Source organism: Motacilla alba, chromosome 4 (assembly GCF_015832195.1).
Source record: "Motacilla alba alba isolate MOTALB_02 chromosome 4, Motacilla_alba_V1.0_pri, whole genome shotgun sequence".
Taxonomy (NCBI): domain Eukaryota; kingdom Metazoa; phylum Chordata; class Aves; order Passeriformes; family Motacillidae; genus Motacilla; species Motacilla alba.
In genome coordinates this window covers 37374887-37395379 of record NC_052019.1, presented here as the reverse complement: position 1 = coordinate 37395379, position 20493 = coordinate 37374887, and the positions used below count along the sequence as shown (strand labels likewise).

General features: G+C 38.8%; 1 protein-coding gene across 10 annotated transcripts in view; it reads left to right on the top strand.

Moving 5' to 3' along the window:
* Positions 1-20493, top strand: part of PALLD (palladin, cytoskeletal associated protein) — a 187620-nt gene that overhangs the window by 147207 nt on the left and 19920 nt on the right. For 5 of the 10 annotated variants that reach the window (XM_038136178.1, XM_038136182.1, XM_038136177.1 and 2 more), the window contains 5 exons: positions 1074-1769; positions 15663-15798; positions 18146-18247; positions 18805-18855; positions 20246-20467. In XM_038136178.1, coding sequence (XP_037992106.1) covers positions 1074-1769; positions 15663-15798; positions 18146-18247; positions 18805-18855; positions 20246-20467 — 1207 coding nt within the window. The remainder of the gene's footprint in view (positions 1-1073; positions 1770-15662; positions 15799-18145; positions 18248-18804; positions 18856-20245; positions 20468-20493) is intronic. The other 5 variants (XM_038136183.1, XM_038136188.1, XM_038136179.1 and 2 more) reach the window with 4 other exon arrangements.

Sequence of the window (20493 nt, the reverse complement as noted above, 5' to 3'; positions counted from 1 at the left end):
TAAATATACAGAAAAGGTGCATGTGCATATGCTGAAACTTTGTGGATATTTGGAGCATTGAGATCAAGTTACATTTTCCAGCTGAAAAAGAACAATTTTAAGCAAATGAGTCTGATGTATTGTCACATGATAGACCACACAGTAAATTTTGAGCTTAATGTCTTTCAAACAGCTGTATTGATACAAAAAAAAAGTTCTGATTTGCTTCACTGCTGAACTGCTGAACATTTTACTTTTTTCTTTCTTTCTTTCTTTCTTTCCCCTTAATTAAGACTTCTGAGTGCTCCTGCATATTAACTTTTTAAATCTCTATTCTTCTCCTAGTGAATTTCTGCATTTCTAAATGAAATTCTTATTTCCATTTGAGATGATAGTACTGCAATGCCTCAGAACTGTATTAAGTATCTACTAAGATTAGTCTCAGGACCTACAGCTGAAAATAAAACTGGGGAGAAAAACTGGGGCTAAAGACCTGGGGAGGCTCAGTTTACAGCTTCCCTTGGTTACAGATGTTTCTCAGAAGTCTTTGTTCATCTACATACATGGATGGTTCTAACACAGAAGTTGGTCTGTTATCTCCAAATACTTCATTAAAAGTCTGGCTGTAATTAGATCTGTCTGATTGGCCCACAGAGGCTACAGCAGAAATTCAGCTATGGTTGAAGTTGTTACTGGGTAAATATTTCAGCCTTATTATTGAAACAGGGCCATTGAAAAAAAATCACAAGAAACAAAAAGAAACCTTGTTAAAAATTTCAGTACTTTTACCTTGAATTCCTTTATCTGGATTGTACCTTTAAAATATCCTAAGTGCTTCGATATAATTTACCTTTTTGAAGAATTGATGGTTCTGTTGAATTCTATTATGCATACCCTTTTTCCTTCATTTTGAGGACAAAAGAATGGACTTTTGTAGCCATGTGTTAACTCTGAAGAAGTGGGGCTATATGTAAATGCTTTGAACTTACTCTCTCTTTCAATTTTCCTGGACCATAGAGCAGTGGAACTTTTACCTCCTCCCCAACCAGAACTGCATGTCTGATCATCTTTTTGTCTATTTTTCCTTCCCACAGGGACCCCCAAAAAATACAGCAGCTGCAGAACCAAATTCGTCTGGAGCAAGAAACTGGACAGTGGTATCGTCACCAACAGCAATCTGATCATCATCAGCACCCTCCCTCTTCTCCTTCCTTTCCTCCTCCCCCCTCCTTCCAGGAGCTTGAGTCCAGCCAGTCTGCCACCTCTCCTGTGCCAATGAGTATTCTTAACTCTCATACTTCCCCAACCATGCAGTCTTCCAGCTCCTTCAACTATGCTCGGCCTAAGCAGTTCATTGCTGCCCAGAACATCAGCCCTGCTTCAGGTTATGTGACTCCGTCTTCTGGGTCATCTACATCTAGCCTTCCTTCTCCTATGTCTCCAACTGCTTCTCAGAAACAGTTTGGGAGAGTGCCAGTTCCTCCCTTCTCTCAGCAGTTTGCTCCAGAAGGGGAATATGCCTGGTCTCCTTCTTCTCCATCCCCTCCACCCCCACCTCCACCTGTCTTTAGCCCAACAGCGACATATCCAGTGTGTGATTCCTTTCCACTTCCACCTCCTCCACCCCCTCCTCTTCCTTCACTTTCTTCACCTTCCCACAGCCTGTCTCCAACTCCAAGATTTCCTAATTCCAGCCAGTCTCCAGCAGCTTTTCTCAGCTCCATGCTGCCGTCCCAGCCACCACCCATTTCTGTCAACGCATTAGGCCTCCCGAAGGGAGTTACGCCTCCGTAAGTATCAGCTGATGAGCTCCTTGATGTACTGCAGATTGTAATGAAGATTATTGCACTTGCTTCAGCTATACTTTTCTTCATTTATACTTTTCTTTGCTGTTAGCAGTTATCTGAGAGGGAGAGATGTGTGAATAAATTGCAAGTGCTTCTGTGCTAGAGATGTGAGATAGTTTTTTAACCCTCACAGAAGTGAGATTCTGAAAGAGCCCTACAGTAGGAACACAAAAGATGAGAAGCTGAAGCTTTAAACTGGAGTTTAAGAAAATCTGAAAGCGGGAGCAAAAGGCTCTGCAGGCCCAGGGCAGTGGAAGGAGATCCAAGAAAACCCTTTTCATGGCCCAGTTATTTTAAAGTCACATATTCAGTGATATTTGCAGTTTGTGTTCCTATTACATCTGCAGGTAGAGAAATATCAAGTAAAGAGAATATCTTTCAGAAGTCCCTATAGCTTTGTGATACTGAAAATACAAGGTATTGAAGTATATATCTGATAACAAAGTGGCCATAAAGTTCATTGGCTTTGGCTAGAGATTTTGTTCTGAGGAAGTTTGGGAAAGTGTTTAGGGAGGGATTTAAAATAGCAGTGCATAAAAACAAACAGAATCCCTATGCCTAACAACTCTGCACACTTATTTTCCCTTTTGTCTTCTCTAAAGGCCAAAATAGTATTTTGGAGCATGTCAGCTTCCATCATAGATCAGTTTTTCTTTCCACTGGCACTAGACTCTCATTCCATCCTTAGAGAACAAAGAGACATGCTGAAGAACAAAAATGAGAATAGCTATATCCAAGACTTATTTATAACTTTGTCCAGAAGTTTGTCTAAACATATCTACAGTATCTAGGTGACTTGCTCAGCTACATACTGTTGCAGTGGGAAATTCTGTTGTTTCAGTCCAAGATATGAGAAGGAAAAGAAAGAAGAAAAAGGACAGATATCAAAGTAATAAGTCATGTATATGTTTTAAAAAGCATTTCTTTATCTTGATTTGTTTCATACAGCTCACTATGGAGTCTGGACATGAAACGTTTTTAGGAGAAAAATTAATAAATAGTGCAATTTGCCCTTGCAGTCATAATACTTGTGATTTTCTGTCTTACTGTGATCTTTGCACTGGCTGAGTTTCACTATTGATACTGAGAACTGAAAATTGCATGATTAATTTACTGACAGCTTAACCAGTAAGAACAGCCCACTGAAGCCTGCTATTACCCTTGATTTTCCAAGAAAAGGCTCTAGTCCAGCTCTACAGCTCTGACAAGAGCTGGATTCATTTTGAGCTCACTTCTGTGTGCTTTGAGGGTAATAGCAGCAGCTTGAGCCTCAGCTGTGTCCCTCCTTCCCTGGTACTCTGTGCTTATGGGTACATGTTCTCACTTGAAGCATTAGTTGTGTTCTTCCTCATTCCCTTTGATCTTTGGACAGAGAAACAACTCTGCAAAGATTCTTCCCCCTTTGCCATGCCCCTCACTTCCCCAAGTGCAGCAGCCAGTCTGGGTATGCACATGATGGTTTGTCTATCCGTATTCCTCCCTCCCCCACTCCAACAAGGCAGCAACCTCGGGGTCTGAGCTGAGGATGAGGTAGTTGGCTGTTTTTCTGCATTCCCTCAGGAAATAAAGTCCAGATGGGAGCCGGATCGTGTTAACTATACCGAATGTATGTGTGTATAATTTATGTGTGTGTATATATATGTGTGTGTGTGTGTATATACATACACAGTGAGCATTTGTCATCTGAATTATAACATTAAAACATGGTAAAATATGTACTGTGTGATGCAGAAAAGCCATAATCTATTGTTATGTATCTTTGATGCCAATTTTTCCCTGGCTTCTCGTTTTTCATGTTACTGTGTAGGTTAATGTCTGGTGTGTCTTGCTGAGTAAATTACTTTGTTTCCCATAATTCTAAACCACTCCTGAGCAGTTTTTTTCCCCTGGCCTCCATTTCCCCCTCAGCTTTAGGTCTCTTCTTCTTTGTGCTATAGCCTTCTTTGTGCTATAGCTGAAGGCCTTTTTTGGCCCCTCTCACTTTTTGTTTCTTTTCCTTTGTCTTTTGCTCCATCCTCACGAGTGCTCTTCAGCACATTTTTTTTTTCCGAGACATAGTTTCTGAGCTCCACACACTATTCTGTAACTTCGGCCGGTAGTCTCACCATTTTGCCATGATCGCCAAGATCCATTGGTTGAAAATTATGATGCTGTTTCCTCACAGTGTGCTTCACAGACTGGGTGCAAGAAATAAATTGTTACATTCAAAGTTTTGCTCAGCAGCTGAAATACTAGTCAAGCCATTTATCTTCAAAGACTTTGTCGTTGCTAAATCTTGGCACAACTACAGATCTGCTCCTCAAAAGCAGAACTTGGTAGGCATCATTTTTTTCAGTTTTGTGTTGTGGTAGGAACAGAATAAAATTAAAGTAATAAACACTGCAGGTGGAGGCAGTTATTTTTGGAAATGGTCAAAGGCAAATATGTATCATATTTGTTCTACTGAAAAGAGAAATCTATCCAAGGAGATGCAGGACAAATCAAGAGACGCTCAAAGCTTTGGCCCAGCCCCAAAGATATGACATCATTGGCATAAGCAAAAACTGGTGCAATGAGTCCTGGGACTGGTGTGCCATGAAGGATGGTTATAGGCTTTTCAGGGGGGATAGGAAGGGCAGGAGAGGCAGGGAGGTTTGCACTGTATGTAATAGAGGGTCTGGAATGAATGATGCTTACAGTTGGCAATGGCATGGTCAAAAGCCTCTGGATAAGGATTAAGGGACAAACACGTAATGCAGATGTCATCATGGGAGTCTACTATAGACCTCCTATCCAGAATGGTGATGCTGATGAGTTATTCTTTAAGGAGCTAAGCAACATCTCTAAGTTAACCACTCGTATCCTTACGGGGGACTTCAACTTGGCAAATGTTAACTGAGAATATCATACAGCTATTACAAGCAGGTCCAAGAGGTTCCTAAACAGCTGGATGATTGCTACATGGTGCAGACACTAAGAGAGCCAAATCAGTAAGATGCCCTCCTTGATCTGTTGCTCATTAACAGAGAGAATCTTATGACTGAAGTGGAAATTGGTGGTTGTCTTGGCCACAGCAACCACAAAGCAATTGGATTTAAAATTTCAGACTGCATAGGGAACTAATGAGTAAGGGCCGCTGCGAAAATGTTTTTGATGGTGCTGGGGCCCATCAATGCTGGTGACTTTTTAAGCACCACCTCTATGGGCACAGGAGCAGGCAATTCCAAAATGTTGGAAAAGCAGGCGAGGCAGAAGGCCAACTTTGCTAGGCAGGGATCTTCTTCTAGAGGTAAGGCAAAAAAAATAAATGTTTGACCAGCAGAAGCAAGGTGACATGGGAGGACTACTGAGATACTGCTCACCTCCATGGGGCAAAAATTGCAAGGGAAAAGCTCAATTATAGCTGAAGGCAGCCAGTACTGTGTAGCACAATTAAAATAACTTTAAAAAATATGCTAGTTGCAAAAGGCAGTTCAGAAATAACAGTGACTTGTTAAATTATGAGGGTGTTCCCCATACCAATAGGGGCATAGACAAGGCGGAGGTGGTTGATGCTCTCTTCAGTCTTCAGCACCAGCCATGGACTATGGGGGTCTCAGTGCCCAGAGATGAAGGATGAGGACTCTGAGAATTATAAACTCAGTCAGCTCTGAACTTGTGAAGAAATCACTGCTCCAGCTGAATCTCTGTAAGTCTATGGGGCCTGGTGGGATTCATCCAAGAATCCTCAAAGAGCTGGCTGATGTCTTTACAAGACTTCTCTCAATGACTTTTTGAACTGTTTTGGGAATCTGGAGAAGTCCCACTTGACTCAATGCTGGCTAATGTTGTTCCAGTTTTCAAGAACACCACAAAGGAAACTACAGGTCCGTCAGTCTCATTTCAGTGCTTGGTAGAATTATGGAGAAGATTACTCTTGGAGTTACTGAAAAACACCTGAAGGGTAATGCAGTCATTGGCCAGAATGGTTTCATCAGGGGAAAGCACTGTTTGACTAGCTTAATTTCCATTTATGACAAGGTAAACCGCCTAACTGACCAAAGGAAGCCTGTTCATGTAATCTCTTTGGATTTCTGCTGAACTTTCAATACTGTCTTTCATGGTGTCCTTCTGGACAAAATGTCCAGCATTCAGCTGGATCGGCACATCATATGATGTGTGCTCAGCTGGCTCACGGGTCAGACACAAAGAATTCCAGTAAACAGAGTTACATCAGGCTGGCAAACAGTCACCCGTGGGGTTCCACATGGCTCCACTTGTAGGGCCAGTGCTCTTCATAAATTACTTAGATGCAGAACTCAAAGGAGTACTAAGTAGATTAGCTGGTGATACTAAATTGGGGGGAACTGTCAACTACCTTGAGGGCAAAGAGGCCCTATAGAGAGATCTTGACAAATTAGAGGGTTGAGCAATCACCCACTGTATGAAGTTTAATGAAGGCAAGTGCTAGATTTTGCAGCTGGGATAGGGCAGCCCTGGATATACAAGAGAACGGGGGAATGAGAGGCTTGAGAGCAGCTGTTTGGAAAGGGACTGGGGGTCCTGATTGATAGAAAGTCGTTGTGCCCTGGCAGCCAGGCGGGCCAGCGGTACCCTGGTGGGCATCAGGCACAGCATCCTCAGCCAGGCAAGGAGGAGGGGATTGTCCTGCTCTGCTCTCCACTCGGGTGGCCTCACCTCACGTCATGTGTGCCGTTTTGGACACCACAGTACAGAAAAGACATTAGCCATTGGAGAGAGTCAGGAGGAGGGCAGTGAAGATGGTGAGGGGCCTTGAGGGGAAGCTGTATGAGGAGTGGCTGAGGTCACTTGGTCTGAGGTCACTTGGTCTGTTCAGCCTGGAGAAAGGAGACTGAAGGGAGACCTCATTGCAGTCTGCAACTTCCTCATGAGGGGAAGAGTAGGTGCAGACACTGATCTTTCCTCTGTGGTGACCAGTGACAGAGCCTGAGGGATTGATCTGATGCTGAGTCAGGGCAGGTTTAGGTTGGATATTAGGGCAAGGGTCTACACCCAAAGGGTCGTTGGACACTCAAACAGGCTCCCAAGAGAAGTGATTACAGCACCAGCCTTACCGCATTCAAGAAGTGTTTGGACAATGCTCTCAAGCACATGGTTTAACTCTTGGGGTGTCCTGTGTGGGGCAAGGAGTTGGATTCAGTTTTTCTTGTGGGTCCCTTCCAACTCAAAATATTCTATGATTCTGTAAAACATTTCTAACGCTCTCTTTAATTCCTGTATTCTGTGGGCCCATGAACAGTAAATACGATGCTAAGGTTTCAACATTTTCCTTGGTTTTGAACCCTGAGATTCTGTGGAAGTGACTGCCTTAGCTAAACCAATCTGAACCAATGAATATTCTTTCCAGTTAAATTTGGATAGATTTGGAAACATTGCAGTGGGAATTGTTAATTTGTTTGGAATGGAGTTTTTTGTGGTTTGGTTGTTTTGGATTTTTTTAATAGCATGTGGTCTTACAGTCTTGCGTGTATTATGGGAATACCTACTTGTGAATTTACTACATTTTATTTGGACAATAATACCTACTAATTAATCTTTAAATATTTAAAGCATTTATTTGCAACAACATGGTGAGTGTTTCCCTTTAAAAAATTATATCTCCATTTTCCAGTAAGCTCTAGACACTTTGTAGTGACCAGTATTTTCAAGCTGTGGCTATGGTGGTGTTAGTTGAACAAGCTTTGGCAATAACCTTTTTTTATTGATGGAACAGATTTTGTAGACTTTGTGTCTTGCTACAGCATTGTGTTATTAAGCAGAAGAAAAGTGCTGGTGGAACTGCATAGCTAATTAAGTACTTAAGGGAATTATTACCACTTGTCAGTAATTTCTGAGGTAAAACTTGGCTGGAGTAAGTTTGTTGAATAGTGTTCTTAAAAATCTCAGTTCTTCTTTGCCTAAATAAAACTCCAGGGTAGGTGGATCTGTTGTATTCAGATTAGGTTTTGGTTACAAAACACTTTCAGGGAAGAGAGTTAATGTGACAGAAACACACGATTGAGGGGGGTTAATTCACAGTTAAGTTTGTAGAAGCTAGAAACTGATTGTCACTATTCCTAGAAAAAAAGTCAAAAAGTTACATGTGAAGGAACAGAAATAAATATAGCTAAAAGTTCTAGCTAAGCACATACATTATATGTTTACATGAGCATTTGTGAAAGCACAAATAATCCATGAGAAGGATTTGTTGACTGTTTATTTAGTGAATATTTGCTTTTAAAAAGTATAAACCTGCCACTAAAGGCTATGGAATTATCCAACCTGGAGAAATGGGATCTCTTTCTAAGTGTAAAAAATATATATTGTTAGCTATACATATATCCTTTTGAAGGCAACTTTAAAAATTTATGATTTTCCTTAAAGCAGACCTTTTCTTAAAGTAGGTATCTTCAGTAATTCTACCTTAGTTAAAAACAGGAAAAAATATGTACAGAATTGGTGAAAGAACATGAATATTGATTTACTACTTTCTGGAAAAGGATGGAAAATGGAAAAGAAAGCATTATTTGAATGCAAGATTGTCCAAATTACCCTGTAGAAGTTAATTAAATAAGCTGCTTTTATCATTCTACACAAAATTTAACTGCTGTCTCAGTGACCTTTAGAACATTAAATCCAAATCATAGAGAAGATGATGTGGGAATCATGAGAAAAGCAACATCAGAAAGAGATTGCACTTTTTTCCCCTTTGAATCAGAGCTGCTGGTCTGTTCTTGCAGCTGTGTACTGTGACTTGTCCATTGCATTCTGTCTCAAATGGAATTGAAACAAATATTTTAGTAATCATCATGTTCTTTTAGTCAACTGGCAATGATGGTGACCACTCTGAGGAAAAATACACTTCTCTATCTTAGAGCCTTCAACACTCTCCTAGTACAAAAGCCAGCTTTCATTTTAGAGTAAACTGCATTGCTGTCCTATGTAGATGGCACTTATACTTTTCCTGTTTCTGTAAGTTATACTTGTCACAACTTTTTAAAAATGGAGGTTATGTATAGTATGATTGACGTGAAAATCATGATACATAGGAGGAAGTACCTTGATTAAGAACTCCAATATCAAACTGAGAAGACAGGTCAGGGTGTTTCCTTGCTTCTGAGAGAGACCTAATCTCTCTTTGCTGCTTATTCAGTCATACCTGGAGGTATTCCCAGATAACATATTGGGAAAACATCTCTAAAGGCAAGTATTGCTGTTACTGGAAAAATTCCAGAAAATATCAGGGTTTGCATTCATTCTCAACCTCCAGTTTTGTTAAGCTATTGCTCCTGTCCATTAAACCATTTTTGTTTAAATTTTCTGGAAAATTTTCTTTTCCCATAGCTTGGATACTGCTTGTGGCTGTTATACTAACACATGAGTGGTTTAGCTGTGATATTAGACCAATTCATGTTGGTTGTGCTAAGAAGCAGCTCATATTGGGGACTTTGTTTTTGTACGTGCTTGTCATAAAATACATATCCATATCAGTTTTTCTGAGATATGATGAATGCATGTTTGTTCCACTTGAACTTAGAAATCCAGTTGTGCCCCAGATCTAATCAATTAAAGCTGAGCAAAAGTAGACATCAAGGATGTAACATGGAGACACACAAACACTAGCCAAAATAACAGTATCCTGATAATCATTGCCTCTGTAGATATTTTTTATCCAGCTCTTTTTCAAAATGGTATTTGCAGATACTTAAGAATATTGGAATATTGAAGATGGCAGTGAACTTGACTAAGAGAATTAGTACATGTATTTCCCTGTTAAAAGACAGGGAGAGGCTGTTCAGAGCATGGCTTTGATGCTTGATTTGGTCTGCAGGTTTTTCTTTTCAGGGGACTTAGTTTTATGACTTTATTTTAAAAAGATCTGAATGCCACAAAAACATCTGTGAATGTGAAAGCCAGGTACAATGCTTGATAGCTGCAGAGACCTTAACCAGTAACACCACATCAACTGGAATTAGTTGACAGTTTGCATATGGCACCTTTTCCCAGTCCAGTGTAGCTTTTTCTTCACATGCTTCTTGCAGTTATCTGTTCTTCTAAATATTTCAGGACTATAAGGATTGTGCCAGCCTTTTTTACCTAATTTTCTACCTAATTTCTACCTTATTTCTTCTTGACCATCAGTTCTAGCATACTACTGGTAACAGTCAAAAATTCAGATGACAAAATAGGCATTTGATTTTTAATTTGATATCAAAATATATGCACATCTTTTAAAAGGCAAATGGTGCTTATGTAGCTACGGTAACCAGTGCAGCATGAGGCAGAGAGATAGCTTGCTCAGGAGGGGAAGGAACTGAACAGGGGAATGAAAAAGTAGTAATTCTTCTTTTCATGAGTAGAAATGCATATTTAAACACAAGCTTTAGAGAAAAAAGAACTTGGTAGCAGCCATGCACTTTGTAGGTGAGCTGTACTCTTTGTTATCTAAACACTAAGAGGGATCAAAGACGTTCAGAAATTTATACTATTCACTTCTGTCTTAATCCTATCCAATGCTGAGACATGATTTATTTTTTTTTTCAACTACAGTTTCAGAACATTGGATGGTAGAGATAATTGAACTCTTGTTACATTTGTTCTGTTTGCTGGAAGTCATCCTTAGTCAGGTCTGTTCTTCAGGCATTCTCTTAATTCAGACGCATGTAACATCACAATACTGGACACAGCTGAAGCTCCTGGTCTCCACAGCATGTATGACAAGATCAGACTAAACCAATTTTAGTCCTCCCAGCCTCAGCTTCGAAGTTCGTGACCTGTTACAGTGCTTGTAGTAACTTTGCTTTTACAGTAAGTGAAAAATGTGTGAAGTGAGCAGGAATTAGCTGTATTTTTGGAAGGCTTTAGTTTCAAAGGAAAAAAATCAAGTTACTGTTCATTACCTCAGTACCAGAGAATTAATTTGGATTTCTGTGAAACTAAGCAATATTGGCTGCAAACAGGAATTTGTTCTTGGAAGGATAACAACAGCCAGCCTGTTGCCCTTGTTTACACTGTAAAAGGTACATAGGAAAAGAGGGAATTGCATCCAGCATGCACTCTCTGTAATTAAAACATAAAAAGTACTGCTGGTTTGGCCTTCTTTCTAAACAAATGTCAGGTCAAATATTCAAAAACTAAAGAGAGCCAAGCTGAGGCTGCAAAAGTCTTTGTTGTCAAAAATCTCTGTGTGAATTAAGATGACAGTTTTGGCAATTTCATTACACCCTTTCTGACCAAAAGAATTCAAACATTTGTGCTTTTATCTACACTCGGATTCAAGCCCCCACTGACTTAGGCGAGGTGTATTTCAGAGGTGCTTAAAATCCATAGGAGTTGCAGCCTACTTCTCAAGGCTGTTCATTTCTCAGCATATTTGTTGTGATGGTTGTGTGCTCAAAACTGATGCTGTCAATAGCCTGAAATATGCTGTCTCTTGCTAGCTTAATGCAGCAAATCTAAAATTTGCCTTGGGCAAAGAATGAACATAAGAATACACAAATGAATTTGCAGAATTTTTTGTTTGATATTATCCCTGAGAGAAGACAGAAAGAAAGCTCATGCGTCACTGAGGACACAAATCTTTGGAGCTAAATGCATCCAGATAAGGGCATGTAAGGATGGTGGAAAATATTTGCAAAAGCAGCTGAAGAAAGTTTGCTGCCAGGCTGTCTTGCCATGCAAACCATTACTCAGGCTGAAAGGATCTGTGCTTTGAAAGATAGATTTACTAAAGTCCTTCTATTTGTTATCATTGCTTTGTAGACGTTTTGAAATTCATCCCAAGAATGTATGTCTTAAGAGTTAACTTGCTGTGGGGTATGTATGTATACATATACATATACATATATATATATATATATATATATATATATATATATATATATCACACACACACATGTATCTATTTGGACAGTTTTTAAAGTGTATATATTTAGAGAAAGAGATTCTGAAGAGGGGGTGGAAACAGAGCATCTGCAGGAAGAGCTGTGTTTCCTTATGTACTGCTTTGAGTGTTTTGTCCCAATTTAAAATAGTACTGAAAGAGCGAGAGAGAAGGTCTCCAAAGGTATTTGAAGAAATTATGACCAGTGCTCACTTTTATTATTAAATTTTTAAACCAACTGCTTCCTTCCTTAAATACTTAATAAAAGCACAATAATCTACTTTTCAGGCAAGTTGCTTTGGCTATGTGTTGGGAGACACTTCCACACGGACTGTGCAGAGCTTGGGATCATCTGACATAAAACCAGAGATCTGGAAGGTTGTTAAGGACTCTGCCTGTCCTGTTAAAAGTTACCCAGGATCCCCAGGCCATTGCTGTCGTATTTGCATTCCTTGTTCTTAAATAAAATTCCTATGCAGCTTTGCTACATAACTTGCTCCAGCATTTAAATGTCAGTGTTGTAGAGTGGAGGAAGGAGAGTCCTACATTGTTTGTGCCTGAGCTAGGCCTGTTCTTCTTCAAGTTATTGTGACTTGTCATCCTCAATGGACATGAAGAATGATTTAAAAGAATGATTACATACCAGCTATTTTCTGATGTAAGCTGTTGTCTGATTTCTGACATTTCATTTGATTTGCCTATCTTCATTCTCCTAATTTCCTGACTAAATAAACAAGAATTTTTGCCTCTCTGTGTGTGACATAGTTTGTCACAAAGTCTATGCTTTTAAAACCATATGGTAGTTTTCTTGTTCTAAAACTTTCCAGTTTGCTTTATTTTTCTTGAGGTACAGTGGTAAAACTGGATTCAGTGTCTAATAGCAAGGAATAAAGGAAAACAGCTCAGTTTCATATCTTATGCTGGCATGCCCTGGAATTATATTTCTTTCCTTTTTGAAATAAGTGTTATTTTCCAAGTTTCAATCTCATAGATTCTCAAGAGATGCTTATAGTGTTAATGCTAATTTTCCATTAGCATTGCTATCAGGCTTTGAACATTTTCCTGAGTTTCATCATTAGAATACCTCTAGACAAATCGAAGATTATCGTAAGTGACAGTTGCTACCTGCAAATGAATTACAGCCTCTGCAAATTAAGTGTCATCAGCCAATTTGAGAAATGTGTTTCTCTATTTCACTTTTCCAATTAAGGCTGAAATCCTAAGTGCTCAGCTTAGCATACAGAGCTCTTTGAAATGCTTCACTGGACTTTATTATTTTAGTTTGATAGAAAAATCACTGGTTATCTCTGAACAGCTTTTTCAGACTGAATAGCTTTACACAGCCATATCATAGAAATTTCAGCCAGTTTCCCTGAACTTACTGTAGCTCCTGAAGGCTAACTCAGAAGCCATAAACTGAAGTGTATTAAAGCTACTTCTTATTGCCTTCAGCCTGACAGAGAGATAAACATGAGGTTTGACATGATTCAATTTCAATTTTCTTACTATCCTACATTGTTTGGAAATGGGCTGTGATTTTTTTTTCTGTGTTTAATATGGATGTTGACTTGAAATTCTCTGGGTACTCATTTCCCTGTGAAAAATGTGTGTGTTTGCTTAGGGATTTTTGTTTTCAGACATAATCAATAGTGCTTCAGAAAATCCTTTACTTGAAGTCCGCTCCCAAGCACACAGCTCATTCTTCTTTTCATACACTGTTGTGACTTAATTGGGTGAACTGTACATTTTACCTCTACAGCCTATTGAGTGAGTCCCAAGCATAAGCAGGCCTTTTTCTGCTAAAACTCTGTTTATTAGTCAAGCATAAAATTTGTGAGAATGAGAAATGAATTCCAATGTATCCTTTGGAATTTTCAAGGGAGGATGCATGTCTCCATTAAAAGCTGGCACAGGTGAAGCCAAAGGTGAAGAGAAACTTGAAATTTGCTGCCTTGAAGTTGGCTGATTTTTGGGTTGGGTTTGTTTTGTTTTGTTTGGGTGGTGTTGTTGTTTGTTTGGGGCTTTTTAATTTTTTGGGGAGGAGGTAGTCTAAAAAGTGACAAAATTTGGTTTCATGGCAATGTTGGCCTAGGTGATTAAAGGTTGGGAGGTGAAGGGAAAGACTAAAAGGGGAGAAGCAGATGGCACCTGCCCACCAGCCTTCCAGCAGATGCTGAGCCTCCCTGAGGGACATTCCCTTCTGATCAACTCTTCCCACCTTTTCCTGTCCATTTTCTTTCACTGCACCAAATTTCTGGAGTTATTGAGGCATCTCTTTCTTGAAGAGACCTTATCCCTGCCTCTTAACATTCTCTTGTCTCCCTGTGGATGGGACAGTTTCACCTCTTCCCCAAAACAGAGTGGAGGAGACTTGCTTTCTAATTTATGACTGAGAAGACCCCCAGCTGAAAGTTGCTTGGTGGTCACCAGCTAACAGATTAATATTTCTAGGGCAAGGGATGTAGTTCTCTGTCTCTTTGTGAAATTAGGCAAATGTCTGCTCTTCTGCTGTGATTTAATGTAAAAATTCAGTCCTTTTTACAAGAACTTCACTGTTTTCACATTTTGCATTTACCATTCCATTTCATGGAATATGAAATGTTTTAGTTAGGAATGTTTCCAACTATTGTCTCCTGCATCTATTACTTAATTCCTTTTTGGCTTTTGACAGTATATGTGTATTTTTTCATTTTTTCTGATGCTACAAATTACCACTGAAAGCACTTGCTGAAGAATGAGGCTCCATAGAAACATAGAATTTAATATTATCCAAGAATATTTGTTATCTATGTATGATTCTTGTTTAGAATTTTGGCACTGGTAATTAAATTATTAAGTTGGGTATTGGAAATAAATTTGCCAATTACATGTTAGTTTGATTTTTTTTCTATCTCTGTCATCTGAGTTTGTCTATCTGATTAAATTCCATGTTTTCCATGTCATTCCCATGTAATGGGGCTGAGCCCTATTTACTCAACTAAGGTATAAAACCCCTGTAAACTAATATTGAACCAGTTATCAGTGTTTTAAACAATCCTGTGTGACTTCACTGGAGAAATGGGGTGTGCTACAAATTTTAAATATGATAGCAAAGCTGGTTTCTTTCCAACTTTGTTATGAACAGCTGATCTCCTGTAGAAACCACCCATGTTGGGCATTTCCAGTAATAAAGCCATCCTAACATTACTGAAAAGTATTAAATATTAGTGTAGTCTGGAAAAATAAAATTTCCCATACCATTTAAGAAAATGGAAGTGAAAATTGCTGAAAGTGCAATCCTATCCTGTCGGCTGGTAAGGAATAAATTAGCCCTGTGAATGTGAACTGTTAAATGGTTGCTATTCTACTGGGAAATCTTGCTGCTGAGAACTGCTTCACAAGGATGATTTTTCTTTTTCCCAGTGTAACCCAGCCTGTGAATGGCTCCTCTTTGAGCAACAGCATTTATATGTTGCCTTATGGGTATGTGTTCACAGAGATATGAAGAATAAACATGAAGTTATGCAGTTATTGCAAAGTTGCTACAAGGAATTAGTTAATAAATAACATAAGAAATTAATAATTAACTGCCTTGTCTTACATCTTCCTGATCTTTATTCATCTGGTACTTCACAGGAACCTAGTTTATCTTCCATCCTCACTTATCTAGTCATGCTTTCTCTTTCATGTTTCCTCTCATTTTGCTTTGTTGCCACTGCTCATCTGTGAGGGTATGGTGTTTACAGCCATTGCCAAGCAATCCTGAGGGCTATTTTAACTGAAGCACAAATAAAAGATAGTTTCCTCTTTGTCCTTAAACTAACCATTTAATCAGTAGTGTGACTTAGTAGAGATGCTATAGAAAGAAAAATGTCAGACTTCTATTTTCAAAGACACAATGTTGTTTTCTTCATTAATAGCAGTGATTCCAGATGCATACCTAAATACAAATGACTTTAGGAAAGCTCATGGGTTTTTTTGGTACTGTTTTGCAGGGGATTTCCCAAGAAAACAGCTAGAACTGCTAGGATAGCATCAGATGAAGAGATTCAAGGGTCAAAAGATGCTGTAATTCAGGATCTGGAGAGAAAACTTCGCTTCAAAGAAGACCTTTTGAACAACGGGCAACCGGTATAAAAACATAAAATATCCTGGGGAATGGGAGTGAGTGAGGGTGGGCCCTGTTGGTAGTTTCTGAGCTATGCTGCATATAAAATAATTGTTGTAGATTGCTTTTTATGTATTTGTAATTTTTAATTGAATTTTCAAAAAACCGAATTTCCAAAAGGAATGATAGTGTACATTTTGTTCTATCATTCCTTCTCCTGTTTGACAACTTGGACCTAACAAAGCAATGGAGGTTGCAAAAATGGTGAATTTGCATAAGAAGCCTGCACAGTCTGCACCTCCAGGACTTTCTGAGCCTCAAGGGCCATTTGCTTTTGGCTGTTCATTACTGAGTGGATGAACATGCACAGCTCTGTTTCAGTCCAGGCTCATTCCACCTTGTGCCCAGCCACTGGATGATGGGGGAAGCAGTAGGTGGTAACTGGACATTAGAGGAGGTACAAGGCAGTTCATCATGAAAAACAACCCAGTAGGAATCAGGCATCATTAGATTGTGCAGCTGGGGGACTTCTTCTGGCAGGTAGAATTTTGTCCAGTAGATTAGAGATAACCCATAGTACTAACTTACAGACTCAAAAGTTAATGACCTGCCTGCAGAGTCAAGAAATGAGGTAAAATGAGCACATCAAGCAATGGAAATGCACAGCCACAAAGAGCTCTGTTCCTTTTTATGCACTTAAGATACATATGAAAGATAAAATACCAAATTCTTCCTGCTCAGAGTTGATGAGAAGCAACTTCACTAAAATTTTTTTACAGTTATTAAGACACTATGTTTGAAGCAGGAATTTCTTTTAAGAGGAAAGTAATTTTAAAGATGTAAACAGTCGCCCCTCTTTTGTCAATAAAATGTTTTTTAAAAAATCTGAATACCTTGGGATGCCTTTGTGTCACTTTGAAAGGAAGTGGAATTTTACATTTCTCAGGACAATGCCCAGAATTTTACTAAGTTTGCTACAAGGTCTGAGCTGTGAACTGTGGTGGTGTAGTTCAAGAAAGCCCATTGAGTCAGACTGTCTATCAACAATGCTCGATTTCGGTTCTTAATGAGGTCAGTGGAGTGAAGTAGGGAGAATGTTCAGAGTGTCTGCTGCTTCTGTTACCTTTCTCCATTGACTGCACAGCATTTGGCAGTTTTCTGTAGCAGTTAAGCAAAATCACTGCCATAGTGTATTAGTTCCTGTTTTTTTCCAAGTGGGCTGAGAATGACTGTCAATGCCTATTTTGGAAAGTGAGGGAGATGTTTGGCCTGGGCAAATGAATGGAATGTCCTGAGAATGCCCACATGGCCCAAGGTAAAAAAAAAAGAGACCAACTGTAATCTCATGATGTGGGAGCTAGAACTAAATAAACTCTGTTTTGGTGCTTGCCTTGAGGCTTTCACCTTGCAGTTTCATGTCTTGTGTAAATTCTGTATGTGTAATCATGGCAGTGGGCACTTGGAGTGACTGCAGAAGAAATATAAGTGAAGAAAAGTTCATTATTTCCTTAGATGCTTGTAACTGAGACAACACTGCTACCTAGTTGTGATGAATTTCAGCCTACTGGTTTAGCTGCAATATGACATTAAGACAAAAATAAATTAAATGAGATTTTTTTAAAAAGCATACATGCAGTAGATGTAATGTTTACAATTTCCATTCTTCATTCATTTTTCATTTTTCTCCTTAAATGAGATGTTTCACCATGAAATGAATTTTTCTTCCACAAACTTGCATTTTTTGCAATGTTGATTTGTAAGAAAGTGTCTGAAATGCATTTATAAATGCAGAAAGAAAAGTAATAATGAAATAATTGACTTATGCATTAAGATTTTCCTTTAACTCATTTTCTCTTCTTAGTGTAAATTGTCTTTTGTAAGCTGTCGCCTAAATTTCTGAAAGAGTAGGAAGAAAAAGAAATTTTAAAATCTTGAATACATTTTTCTGTATTTTGACAAAATATTCAAGTAGGGTAGAATCTCCTTATCATTTTTGGCAGTGTTTTCTGCCTTGTGATTCTAATGTAAAAACTGAGCAGAATGACTTGGATAAGATTTGGGGTGATTTGAAATGCCCTCTTCTGATGGCCGTGATTTAAGCAGTTCCTATTGCTCATTCCTACCCAAGTTCCTGGCACGAGGATGGAAACAAATGGCAGAGTCAGTGTAAGGGTTGCTTAAGCCAAAAGAGCCACTTGTAATACTAAAAAAATGCATTACAAACTGTGGTAGAAAATTTCTGTTAGAAACATATTGCTGCTCTCTTTTATCAACATTACTTTAAGCATTGCTTACTGCTTTGTAGCTGGAGAAATAGTATATTTTCTTTCTTTTGCTTCCCTCCTCATTTCCTGTTTATTTTTTGTTCAGAGATTAACATATGAGGAAAAAATGGCTCGTCGATTGCTGGGAGCAGACAGCGCTGCAACTGTCTTCAATATACAGGAACCAGAAGAAGATCCTGCTATACAGGTGCCACATAACTCTACAGTTTCACGGGAGAAAATTGCCTTTCAGTTTTTCTTTTTTACTGACTATGATTGTCATTAAAATCAAGTCCTACATAAGACAACAAATATACAAAAGATAGGATGGTTATTGATTACAGAAGTCATATGTTATCTATTAGTGAAATAAACTGGAGGATCACATGTCTATTGCTCAGTTTTTCCATAAGGTTGAGACTTCTCCAATGTCTGCTTTCTGCTTTAAACTCTTCCGTTTATCCTGTTCTGTCCTGACCTTTAAGTCTCTCAAGGCAGAAATGCATCTCCTATCTTGAAACCATCTTCTCTTTATTTGTGTAATAGGCGCTTTTTGGGTGCAGACCAAAACCACAACAGAAAGTCTGCTCGAAAGGCCAGGTACACGCTCTCCATTGTTCAGATGCCAGAGCTGCTATTCAGAAATGTGTAGCATTCGTTTGCTTATGGTGCTGCATAAAGTACATTCTCCTGATAAAAACTGAGGAACTGTCATGATCTCTTGGTCTTCTTTCTGCCTCTTGATCTTTTCTTCTACCCTTGCAGGAAGCTCGCTCTGTTGGTGCTTCTATAGTGAGTCCCATGGATATTCAAAAGGTTATAATTTCACCTTTTTCTGTCTTGTTTTTTTGTCTGGTTTTTTTTCTTTCCCCTTTCCATTCTGCTGTTCTTGGTTAATAACAAGAGGTCATCTAGCATTAATAACTGTGGAGAACTGGACTGCACTCCATTTATGAGGATGTTTAGGTTGTTCTAGAAGCCTGTGTGAGTGCAGACAGTTTAACAGCAATCATCGTGTGCTCCACTATCTTTGTGCTGTAACAATAACATACACTGATATAGTACTAACTGTGTCATGTACTTCATGGTTTACTTTTATGGTGCACATCAGGAAACAAAGAAATTTTAAAACTATCTGCAGTTTACCAGGTATTCCTCTGCTCTTCCATTTTTTGTGATTATCCAGGGTTATGATTAGTTCTGTAACCAATGGCAGAAAAATGTCATGTTATTCTCAGACCAGAGGCAGCAACAGAGGATGGGGATGTGAAAGGATACTTTTCATGAGATGCATGCTCTGGCTCAAATACAAGTCAGAGACAATGGCAAAAAGTAGTTTGAAAATGTCTGAATTTCTGCTGACTGAGAAGAGCATTGACTAATATTTTTTTTTCTGCTTCTGAGCTGTTTTACAGTCTGACATTATCACTCTTATCAGTAAGATTCCAAGTAGGAATTCCGAAAAGTAGCAATTCAAGAAAGCAAATAGCAGTGTATATCAGTAAATCATAACAAATTCGAGCAAGTCAGAGTGTTTTACACTTGATGAACCTTTCTGCTCTTCTTGCTGTATCTTCAATATGGTTATGGTAACTTTTGTTTCTAAGGGAGGATCCCACACGAAGGGGATCATAGCAACGGGAGTGCAGGGAAACAACTATCATGGACTGCCACTGTTGCAATTTTCTCTTATTTTTGTCCTCATTTTTACAGGCAACTCTAAACAAAATAATTTTATCCTTCTGGTTCAGCCTCTGGTGGAGTTCTATGCAAATAGCAGATGTGAACCATATGGTCTTCTAGCCATCTGGAAAAAAACCCACCCTAAATCTGTCTGTACCCTCAAGGAAATATTAGTGTGTTCCTTTTGTCTTTATGAACTGCCTCAGAATACTTTTATTCTTATAGGATTTTTTTTAAATGGAAAGAAAGCAACCAATGACTTTCTTTCCCCTTATAAATTAGACCTTAAGACAACATGAAATACTGTCTTTGCCTCATACCAGATGTCTCGATTGTTTCATAGGGAAGCTATTGGAGACATGGATTATAGTGTTTTTCTTCAACAAGATACAGTTTCCTTTTATATGTAAAAACTTAATGGCTTGTTAAAGATTGGTAAAATAAAAAAATCCAAACATTAAGAACGTATCTTCCTGAGCAATATGTTGAAGCTGGACACTAATATCTACCTCTCGTTTGACAGGAATATAAAGTCTCCAGCTTTGAGCAAAGGCTGATCAGTGAAATTGAATACAGGCTGGAGAGATCTCCTGTGGAAGAATCAGATGATGAAGTGCAACATGGAGATGAACCTATTGATAACAGCATGTCACCATATTTTGAGATAAAGCTGAAGCACTACAAAATCTTTGAGGGAATGCCAGTCACATTTACATGCAAAGTGGCAGGAAATCCAAAGCCAAAGGTAAGAAAAAACAGTAAATATTTCTA